This window comes from Thermobia domestica, chromosome 2 (assembly GCF_964235325.1).
Source record: "Thermobia domestica chromosome 2, izTheDome1.hap1.1, whole genome shotgun sequence".
In the NCBI taxonomy this organism is placed as follows: Eukaryota; Metazoa; Arthropoda; class Insecta; order Zygentoma; family Lepismatidae; genus Thermobia; species Thermobia domestica.
In genome coordinates this window covers 246,915,354-246,927,750 of record NC_137455.1, presented here as the reverse complement: position 1 = coordinate 246,927,750, position 12,397 = coordinate 246,915,354, and the positions used below count along the sequence as shown (strand labels likewise).

At 35.9% G+C, this 12,397-nt stretch overlaps 1 protein-coding gene across 2 annotated transcripts in view; it reads right to left on the bottom strand.

The window, feature by feature from the left end:
• Positions 1-12,397, bottom strand: part of LOC145678428 (cytochrome b-c1 complex subunit 10-like) — a 77,398-nt gene that overhangs the window by 21,363 nt on the left and 43,638 nt on the right. For both annotated transcript variants that reach the window (XM_081748546.1, XM_081748547.1), the window contains exon 2: positions 3,792-3,962. In XM_081748546.1, coding sequence (XP_081604672.1) covers positions 3,824-3,962 — 139 coding nt within the window. In that variant the 3' untranslated portion in view covers positions 3,792-3,823. The remainder of the gene's footprint in view (positions 1-3,791; positions 3,963-12,397) is intronic.

Genomic DNA, 12,397 nt, shown 5'->3' with positions numbered 1-12,397 from the left:
ATGTTTGAATATGTGGACGGAAATTTCCTTTCTTCCACTGAAGCCGAAGAACCTTTTCCACTGAGGCCTCAGGATCCTCATTCACATCTGTGTCGTACAGGAATAGGAGCAGTTGACTCGACGTCAACTGGGCTGCAAGATAGCAGGGTTTCCTCGTCATTCACGTCTTCCCCAAGATCAGACAAATCGCTCAGATTGGGGTCATCCAACACATCCAAGATATCTAGCACACTAACCTGAAATCAGAAAAAAACGTCTATAAGTACACATAATATAGTAATTTTCAGTTAATGCATATACATAAATGCATCTTATTGTGACTTTTACGTGTGTGTGTATGTATGTATCTCTCTCTCTCTCTCTCTCTGTGTATGTGTGTGTGTGTATCAAAATCAAATGAAATGTATAAAGAAATTGTACATAAAAATAAAGCATAGCAACAAATGATTAGGCGCAAATTAACTACAAATGCTTTAATAATAAATATACATAAAACTCTAATACCATGTTACAATAACAATAATAGAGAAATTTATCTACAAAAAGGTTTTTAAGAATTAATCATACTGCTACACTTCTTATTATGGATTTCTTCAAAGTATAGAGTTCTGTGTATGTAAGCTTAATTGCCCAATGTTACACATGTGTAACACATATTTAAGAGTCCCCCACAATAACTGAATCATCTCCACTTTATATTTCTACTAGCAACAAACTCTTCCCTGATACTTGTTTAATAATAAAATATTCTAAATTATGACCTTACTTCGAAATTACAGTCTAAAACCTCAATTCAACATACCTTTGCGGTCATGGCGTCCGTCTTGTACAAACACGTTGCTTCAAGTACTTCTGGGAGAAACAAAATGACAAGAAGTTCAGCCATAATTCCCTAGATGGTGTTAAGCATACTGTTACAGATGTATCACAGTGGGTATTAGCAGCAAAACATCATTGTATTCAATATAAAGAAGTAAAATCCCAGTGTTACATATATGTAACGTGGGGTATTATAGGGTTAAGCCTATGTTCATTATTTTTTGGCGGACTTATTTTTGCAAGTAGCAGATTGAAATTTTGCATAAACATTCAGTCCACCGAGTAGTATTTACCAGATTTTTTTCAGATTTCTGCGTTAAAACAGGGGGGATTCAGAGGGGCAAAAAGTTGAAAAAAGGGATATTTTTTACCAAAAAATCCTTTTCTTCGGGATTTTCCCGCCTTAGATAGATGATGGAAACATGTGAATGGTACCGCCTGAAAGACAGTTCTATTCTGAAGAAAATGATCTGCAAACCATGATTCTAGGGTAATTAGGGATGTCTCAGGGAATTTTTACAAAATATCCTTCTGTATACGGGAATATGGTACATTGTCGGTATATATATTTTTTGGCGGGCTTATTTTTGCACCTGGAAGATTGAAATTTTGCATAAACATTCAGCCCACCTAGTAGTATTTATCAGATTTTTTCAGATCTCTGCGTTAAAACAGGGGGGTCCAGAGGGGCTGAAAGTTGAAAAAAGGGATATTTAGACCAAAAAATCCCTTTTTTCCGGGATTTCCCCGCCTTAGATACATGATGGAGACATGTAAGTCATACCGTCTGAAAGGCAGTTCTATTCTGAAGAGAATGATGGGCGAAACATGACCCTAGGGTAATTAGGGATGTGTCAGGGAATTTTTATCAAAATATACTTCTGTATAGGGGAATATGGGACATTTTCGGTATTTTTTTTTGGCGAGCGTATTTTTGCACCTAGAAGATTGAAATTGCGCACAAACATTCAGTTCACCGAGTAGTATTTAACAGATTTTTTTAGATTTCTGCGTTAAAACGGGGGGGGGGGGGTCCAGAGGGACTAAAAGTTGAAAAAAGGGATATTTAGACCAAAAATCCCTTTTTGCGGGATTTTCCCGCCTTAGATACATGATGGAGACATGTGAATGATACCACCTGATAGGCAGTTCTATTCTGAAGAGAATTATTGGCGGATTATAGTCCTAGGGTAAACAGAGATGTCTTAGGATTTTTTTTTTTTTTTTACCTGAGATCATGGTGTTTTGCTGTAGTTTAGGGCATTGTGGGATTGTAAAATTTCTCCCGCCCTTAGTATTCAAGATAGAAACTTGAAATTTGGCACACACATTCAGTATACCAAGTACTATTTATCACATTTTTTGAGATCTCTACGTTCACACAGGGCCGCTCCAGAGGGGCCCAAAGTGTGAAAAAAAATTTCCAGCGAAATTTTCCCTTTGACATAATTTTTCCTCTCCTGGTATATTGTATGAGCATGCAAGTGGTACCATTTGAAAGCCAGCTCCATTCTGAAGAGAATGAGGTATGAACCATGATCCTAGGATAAATAGTGACTATGCAGTAGCTGCTTGACTGAAAGTCTAAAAAATACCCCCAAAACTCCGGATCCCTTAAGGGTTAGTTTAACGTTCAACAACGTTTTGTTTCTAGATCAATAATATCATCTAACAAGTTTATGTATGTTTGATACAGTATTTTTATTAATTCAATTTAACATATGAAAATTTAAAGTTGACCAATCAATTTGGTTTCAACAACCTAAATGTAGTACAGTATGTTCTATTTGTGATTTTACCAAACACTGAAAATTGATAATGATGAACACCAATCATGATAAACACCAAGCTTACAGCCATTACAAATTAATAGTTTGTCAAAATCCGAGTTTTCAAGGTCTTCCTTGACACTCTGGGTTCACGAAACTTGAATCCATACAGCTTATCTGGCAAAGTATAATCGGTCGATACTGACAGTGTTTGTTATGCCGTAGGTAACGAGGTTTCTGTGTAACTATTATTATTTTCATTTTCCGGTGATACGTATGTATAATTTCTTTTTTGATATCTAACGCTTATTGCTTGTCTACTAATACATCAGAAGGTTCTGCACTATTAATAACTTCGTTAGCACCAATTTCTACTTCATTTTCGAAAGACTAATTCTATGGTCTCAGTACAAACTAGTTTTAATTTACATTCCCCACTCTCCTGTCAACATCCGGGACGGTTGAATCATTGTCCAGGGACAACGAGATTCTGGGAAAACTTATTCAATTTACCATCACATCGAGAGCAGACGTAACAGCATAGCACACTCTCTTCTAATAAATTCTTGCCATATTCTACAACAACACCATGTTGACATTTTAAAGTTGACACCATTATGGTGGATCTACTAAACTTAAAAATAAATAAAACATCGACGTGCTCACGGATCGTGTATGGACAAGTACTAGATTGCAAAAGAGAAAGTAGTCCTGACGTCCTGACGAAAACTTCACCACCACTTAATAATAGTATGCCATGTGGCATAGTACTGTTTTAAAAAAAGTTGTTCATCTCTCTGTCACTCGGTACCTTATTGAAAAGAAATAGCAATCACGGCTAGGTAAAATACTCTACCAAAATAAAGAGAAAGCAGGACAACAACAGGCACTCACTTCTCCCCTACAAAAATACCAAATTGTAACATTTTCCCACCAAAATGCCACGTTTGACGACACTACTGTTACTACAGGAGACGCGTCGTTCTAACAGCAATCCCCAGACAGAATTGACATTTCTGATTTGGTCCGATATGAACCGAACAAGTTTATTGTGGGTGTAATGATAAAATTTGAATCTAACTGGTAAACAACGTTGGATTTTCTGCCAATTAAATTATCATATTCTCTTTATTTAACTGTTGTTACAAAAGTCTTATCATTATTATCCTATATAACTTTTAGATATAAAATATAGCTACTTACCATATTGTGCTTTCAATGTTTCAATTTAAAAATCATTCGGATTGGTCCTCATCAGGAATATCTTTAAACTTTCCACTGTAGTAAGGAAGATGTTTTAAAACAACTTTCCAGTCTGTAAAGTACAATAAACCAGTACATGCAGCACCGCCGAACGTTACTATAGTTGGTAACCTAGGCATAAAAAATAAAAATAATTTTTAATTTGTGTTCTATAATCCTACTGTGAAGATGTGTGTGATTGAATACATAATGAAACATTTTATTTCGGACTTTGGGACCTTTTATTTTAAAACTGTATGCAGTGAAAAGCATCATCGTTTATTTAATTTTGAATCACTTTTCGTATTTTTTCTAAGTTCATTTACTTTTCCTACAAGGAAGTTTTCTTGTTGTTTGTTAATTCCTTCAACATGTGTAATTTCTTAATCAATAAAAACGACAGATTGTTTCCCTGCCAGCACTCCTATCATCACCTGACCTTTGGTTAATCTATGAGCACGCAATTTAAATCGAGACTGAAGAAATAGTCAACGACCCAGGATATTAACCCGGAAGGGACATCGAAGAAAAACCATTGAGAGACTTTTGGAAGAGGTAGTCCATGTTAGATTGGAGACGAGTCAACATGTAGAAACGCGAGCTACAATTCCAAGTTTACGAGAAGTTTACCTTGCTCTGACCTAGAGAGCACCTTGTTTTAGCTTAGTTATAAACTACGATGGATAATTCGTTAAAGAGCAATTTCGATTTTGAAAGGATGGACGGACATCAACCCACTGGAAGAATCGTCGAGGAGGAAACACCGAGTTTGCAAATAAGTGCGAGTAAATTAACCAATCCTAAAAGTCATTCCCTTCTCACCCTTTTCAACCCCTTTGACATCACAATCTGTTTCTTTTGTATATGCTCAATTTTATTTGTATGCAACCCAGGTCAGATCCTGTACTTTATGCTCTACCAAGCTCAATGTTTTACAAAATCCTGGCGCAACTTGCCAGTTCTGACATCCCTAATTACACAATTAATTAGCACGTCATCTGAGCTTTCAAACTGATAAGGGGCGACTGCACATGGCGGAGATGTGGTTTTAATCCTTAATCTTGTGAGGATGCATACATATTTGTAATCCTCGATTTTTCTCATCTAGCTGAACATAATTAGGTTTCATTTTTGCATTAGTTTGTTTTCCGCCCACAGTTAGAATTTGCTGAAATTCTATTTGTTTCACCACCCTCCCTCCACCCTCTGGAGAAGAATTTCGTAAAGATTGTGAGAAATACGTTCTTTGAAACCAGGACAAGTGAAGATTGCTCCAATTTATAATCTTCCCGCTGATCATGTGTTGTTAACGTGTGGTCCCAGAGATGCGAACAAGAAGACTTTGGAGACTTGTTATAACAATTGTTTTGATTTTGTGTTGAAAAACCAGTTTTCAACTGTGGCTTTTCCCTGCATCGCTGCAGGTGCGTTCCATTTCCCTAAGGAACTTGCTGTGAGAATTGCGTCGTTAAATACACGAAAATTTTTGGAGGATCACTTGGATAACGTAGACCGTGTTGCATTGTGTATTTTCGACAAGGAGATCTCTATCAGCGTCTTTTACCTGTGTATTTTTCCTTGGAGGAAGGAAAAGAAACGGAAGCTGTTTCTCTGCAATTAAGTTGTTTTTTCTTTAAAAGAAGAAGGAAAAAGGACGGTTCTCAAAGGAAGATTTGATGGATTAGGAACATGTGAAGTTGGTGACGAACTTTGTTTTGATACTGGTCATGTCATTATGGAATTTGTTTGGTTTGTTTGTGCTTCTAAGTCTTGCAGGCAATAACAATTACAACGAAGAAAAGAAGAAAAAGGAGTGCTTATATAGACATCATTGTTTTCTTGGTAACTTAGAACTGTTGGTTAACTTTGTAGAACACGTCTCTTTATCCTGGTTATCTTTTGAACAGCTTATAACCTGAATAGTTAGTATGTTGACGCCAAATCAACATCTTATTGATACACTATGCTTTACGGAAGAAAGAAAAAGGAGACAGACGCTACTGTGAATTGATCTATGTTAATATAGTAATGAAGAAGGAATTCCTACGTTTTTTGCGTTTTCAAGATGCATTTGGTGATCCGAATGTGGCTGTAAAGAAGAATGAAGTTTTCTTTTCCTGAATATTTTGATGTGATCCTACGATTTGTTATTAGTTATTGGAAACGTACTCAGTCAATGCATTCTTTTGAAAGGAATATACACTGTCATATCTTCTTGTGTGATTTTTAGGGTTTTTTTTTTTTTTTGAATGATCAATTTTCATTGCCTGCAGTGTACATAGTGAACTTGCGTATTTCATCATGAAGATGACTTGGGATTTATGAATGAAGAAGATTAGTGCTTTATATAGCATGTATTTTTTGTATATTTGAAGAATGGACTTGATTCCACATTTTCCTGTGGGTCCACGTACTTTTAATTTCATGCAAGTTATATCGCATATTTTAGTTAGGGATTTAGGAATGTGTTTGGTGACAGTCTGTCGTCTTGATTTCTTTAAGGTTTTAATAGCCAGTGCAGAGGGCTATAATTTTGCCAATACGTCGGTCATCGTGGAACTAAATTCTCCACAATTCTTTTTTTTTTTCTAAAACCTAAAATCAACATTCTTTTGTGTTGTTTCATCTGTTCTTTCTATGGGTAGCTAGATTAATCTTTCTTCTACCGCGTAATAATTATTTGATTATAGAGTTAAATTTTATTGGTATTGGAGTTTTTATTTACTATATATAGATATATATGTATGGATTACGGTTTAGTTATTACTTTTTGCTATTCCCCCCCCCCCCGATTTTTCGTCGATTTTTATTCATTCCATTATTTTATCCAATTATTTTTCCTACTCTCATATCTTACGTGTTTTAGGCAGTAATTGACTGTATCCCCTACCTTTTGTGATGTTACTATAATAAATCTGTCTATCCTGCTCCTATGCTCTACTTGTACTGAATGAACTTTCTAGTTATGTGATGCGTAAAGACATTGTGCCTGTGATTTCCAGACCCAGTGCTGGATTAGTGATGCTGTGTTTACAACATCGACGTTGCTTGGCCTTGACTGTTCTGCTGTCAACTATATTAGTGTTGTGAGCATTTATGCTGTACTCATCATTTCTCTCCATATGATTTCTTTCCAGACTATATTTGCTGCTGTGACTTTTATTATGAAGATTGAATATACACTGTCATATCTTCTTGTGTGATTTTTAGGGTTTTTTTTTTTTTGAATGATCAATTTTTCATTGCCTGCAGTGTACATAGTGAACTTGCGTATTTCATCATGAAGATGACTTGGGATTTATGAATGAAGAAGATTAGTGCTTTATATAGCATGTATTTTTTGTATATTTGAAGAATGGACTTGATTCCACATTTTCCTGTGGGTCCACGTACTTTTAATTTCATGCAAGTTATATCGCATATTTTAGTTAGGGATTTAGGAATGTGTTTGGTGACAGTCTGTCGTCTTGATTTCTTTAAGGTTTTAATAGCCAGTGCAGAGGGCTATAATTTTGCCAATACGTCGGTCATCGTGGAACTAAATTCTCCACAATTCTTTTTTTTCTAAAACCTAAAATCAACATTCTTTTGTGTTGTTTCATCTGTTCTTTCTATGGGTAGCTAGATTAATCTTTCTTCTACCGCGTAATAATTATTTGATTATAGAGTTAAATTTTATTGGTATTGGAGTTTTTATTTACTATATATAGATATATATGTATGGATTACGGTTTAGTTATTACTTTTTGCTATTCCCCCCCCCCCCGATTTTTCGTCGATTTTTATTCATTCCATTATTTTATCCAATTATTTTTCCTACTCTCATATCTTACGTGTTTTAGGCAGTAATTGACTGTATCCCCTACCTTTTGTGATGTTACTATAATAAATCTGTCTATCCTGCTCCTATGCTCTACTTGTACTGAATGAACTTTCTAGTTATGTGATGCGTAAAGACATTGTGCCTGTGATTTCCAGACCCAGTGCTGGATTAGTGATGCTGTGTTTACAACATCGACGTTGCTTGGCCTTGACTGTTCTGCTGTCAACTATATTAGTGTTGTGAGCATTTATGCTGTACTCATCATTTCTCTCCATATGATTTCTTTCCAGACTATATTTGCTGCTGTGACTTTTATTATGAAGATTGAATAGAACTACAAAGATGCTAATATTTTTTTCAATAGAAAAACAAAAAAGTGATTTTTTTTTGCCTCCGAAATGTTTTCATTCGGGACTTTGATTTCACGGGGGGAGGGATATGAAGATATGTGTATTTGGACACATAACGAAATATTTTATTTCGATCGTTGGGACCTTTTATTTTAAAATTCTATGCAGTGAAAAGCATCATCGTTTATTTAATGTTGAATCACTTTTCGGTTTTTTCTAAGTTCATTTACTTTTCCTACAAGGAAGTTTTCTTGCTGTCTGTTAATTCCTTCAACACGTGTAATTTCTTAATCAATAAAAACGACAGATTGTTTCCCTGTCAGCACTCCTATCATTACCTCACCTTCGGTTAATCTATGAGCACGCACTTTTCATCGAGACTGAAGAAATAGTCAACGACCCGGAAGGGACATCGAAGAAAAAACATTGAGAGACTTTTGGAAGAGTTAGTCCATATTAGATTGGAGACGAGTCAACATGTAGGAACGCGAGCTACAATTCCGAGTTTACGAGAAGTTTACCTTGCTCTGGCCTAGAGAGCATTTTGTCTTAGCTAACGTTATAGCTATCAACTACGATGGATAATTGTTTAAAGAGCAATTTCGATTTTGATTAAATTCACTGTCTTCGCAACGCTAGGTTTCCTGCGCGGGTTTCGCAGACCCTTAACTCCGACTACCTGGACGCCCAGTAGACCAGAGAGAAAAGATGGACGGATATCAACCCACTGGAAGAATCGTCAAGGAGGAAACACCTAGATTTGCAAGTAAGTGCGAGTAGATTAACCAATCCTAAAAGTCATTCCCTTCTCACCCTTTTCAACCCCTTTGACATCACAATCTGTTTCTTTTGTATATACTCAATTTTATTTGTATGCAACCCAAGTCAGATCCTGTACTTTATGCTCTACCAAGCTCAATGTTTTACAAAATTCTGGGCTCAACTTGCCAGTTCTGACATCCCCAATTACACAATTAATTAGCACATCATCTGAGCTTTCGGACTAACAAGGGGCGACTGCACACTACTACATAGCAAAAACTGATGGTTTAAAACAATTCAATTTGAACATAGACTAGTAGTCCCAGCATAGATATCACATTAGCGTGTTATTTCAATACAGATTATTCGGTATTGCTGGTAACACATAGTCGGCGTTACCGATTTGACATAGAGATGATGTTGAGCCGTGTGAAAATAGCGGCTGTATTACAGAACTCGACGAAGGAACGAAGAAACGTAGAACGCCAATGTGATCTTTCTATATATACCTTATGCAGAAATGTAATTAGATGGGGAATAGGAGAGGATAAGTGGTATTGGAGAGGATAAGTTACAAGTATAATAATAATTACTATTATGATTATCTCGTTCCTATTGTGTTTCGTAGAATTTATGTTTACTTCATTCTCTCACATTATCTATCTTCACATAAACATATCCCTTCCTTCCTTCATGTTCATATCCCAAATGCAGGTATTTCGTCTCTCCATTATTCGAAAAGAGCCCCGCTCAGAGCTTATGGAAATCCGGTTTCCGTTAATTTGAGTGGTATTGCAGTATGTTGTGTATTTTGAAAAGTGTCAATGGGTACGAAGCCCGAAAACACCACGTTTTTGGGATATCTGTTGACTATTATCGTTATTTTTAAAGGCATACGCTCCTCTGTAAACTGAAAATAATAATTAGGTCGACATTTTATCTATGAAGTATGAACAAGTCTCACTAGGGTATACTAGGGTTTCTGAGGTCGCTGATTCCGAATCCGAGGTCGGTTAACCTCCATCACGTCAGGATCAAGGTTATTTGAAGGTCCAATCGAGAGGGAACGTTGCAAAATCTGAACGAAGAGTACATAAATGCTTTCTGAGTCGCTGGGTCCATTATGTCATTTTCTTGATCCCACAGGGTCATGCCAAAGTCATTGGAGGTTCATTTCAAGGCCAAACTTGAGAAACCATCGGAAAAATTTGAAAAATATTCATAGATAGGGTTTTAGGGTAGCTGAAAAATATTTAGATCATGAAAGTTCTGATATTTTTCAATTAGATAGAAATAAATTAGAGCCAGGATTATTATGTTTTAGAATCTTTTGAAGATTTAGAAACACTCCTCGATATCAGCTTTTTATACGCTTTACAGTGAATGATAACAAATTATGGCCCATATAACAGTGGTGCCCACCCCCCCTTATGTGTATGACGCACCCCCCAATTGTCTATCCGTAGGTGTTCTTCCATGAAAAAATCTTCTTTTCGATTAATTTTACCCCCCCTCATCAAACATATTTATATAGATTTTAACCCCCCCAAATATTTCAATGACACAGTTTGCGTCATAGCCCCCCTTGTGGGCACCCCTGCATATAAATAGATGGTCCGATATTAGGGCACTTATTCCACTTGTAAGTTCGGTGTTAAGACATTAAGTTGTTGTGAACATGTAGCCAGTGTCCTATGGCTTTTAGGAGGAGCTTGGCATTAACAACAATCCAAATACCCTGGCCGAGCTCTACTGGAAAACACAAGATGTTGTTAATCGTAATATGAACAACAATGGAAGAGAAGGTGAAATACAGGAGGTTGAAGTTCAACAATGGTGAGGTGTGAGATGCAGAACAAATCTTAATTGGAGAAGACGGCACTGGAAATGACTGGCTCGAAAACTAAATGGACAATATTACTTGGAAATTCGATTAACACTGACCTCGGATTCGGAATTATTACCTTGAAAACCTATCATTGATTATTTAGATTTTTCCGACGGTTTTTCAAATTTAACCTTGAAATGACCCTCCAATAAACTTCGCATAACCTCGTTGGTTCAAGAAAATGACATAATTGATCCAGCGATTGAAAAACCCTTCATGTACTTTTTGTTCAGATTTTTGAAAGTCCCCTCTCTATCTGACCTTCAAATGCCCTTGAACCTGACGTGATGGGACTTAACCGACCTCGGATTCGGAACTTAATCGATCTCGGTAAGCGGCAAGCTGTGCAGAAAGAGAGAGTTTAGTAAGAAGCAGTTGGTTTCTGATAAAACGAAAGCACATGAAACAACCAAAATTAGGTCAACATTAATGCAAGGCCAGAACGTGAATGATAAATTGAAAGTAAGGTAAGAAAATACAAACAAAGACACAAGTTTTCACAAGTCTTGACCCTACTGTTACATATGAGGTAATTAACTTCAAAAGATAGTGTCTATATACATGTAGATGTACGTATAAAAATGTGTAAAAAACGATAGCTATCAATCTTTGTATTTCGGTCTTAATGAACAACTTTGATGAAGTTTGCAATACTATTGCATAGTCATTTTATTGAGTTCTATGATTAACTGAGGAACGATATTGTAGGAGTGAATTAATTTATGGAAAACCAGTGAGCATCCAATTAGATAAGTCGATTATATTACTATATCATATAGTAAATGATTTAAAGAATCGCATTTTATTGACAAAGTTAATTGCACGGACTATGATATAGTATACAGAACTGAGTTGGTCTATACATGATAGAGTTATTTTGAATAACTTACGGAGGAGTTTAACGTAATACGTACAGATAGTAATCTTCAATTGACAAGCAAATGTACCACCATGTTCAAAAAAAATGGCGCGTATACTATAACTTAGAGTTTTCCCCAATAACTTTGTTTTCGTAATGTATTATTTTTCTGTGTGTTCATGGGAGAAAGAAGTTAGTAACTAATATTTCTTACAATTTTATGCAAAAATTATGGGAAATAAACATGATATAAGCGAAAAATAGAAATCAATAGCAACTTTCGACTCCTACCAACCTTGACTGAACAAACAAATGAGAGCGCAGGTACTTGGAATGAAGGTACACGTGAAGTTGGAAACCGACATTTCACAATATTTCTGTGTTAATTTTATTGCATATAGTACTGCAAAGTCCTTAAATGCAGATTAAGTCAGGATTTTACATCCAAATTAAGTTGAAATATAATAATTCTCGTTAGAAAATACGAATCGGCAATGCCAATTTAAGATTAGCCTATACTTTCGATAAAATGAAAAAAAATGTAAACAGTGTAACCTATGTTTTTGGCCGAGTGATTAGCGAAGTGTGTTAGTAAATTACATGCGGTCTGTGCGACAGTTCTAATCTGCCTCACTTTTTAGTTTTTTCGACTTTTTAAACCACGAATTACATTAGCACACTACATGGGTGACAATTCCCAAGCCAGAAACCTCAAGTTCACACGCGATAAAATAGCATTTCTGCATTATGCACCTTCAACTATTTCAATAGGTGTATTGATCTTGAGACAAAACCCTCCTCGAAAGGTTTGCTCTAATGGGTACTGTATTTATGACCATACTTCCATTATCAAATATATAATTTTCTTTAACGTAGAATTGCATA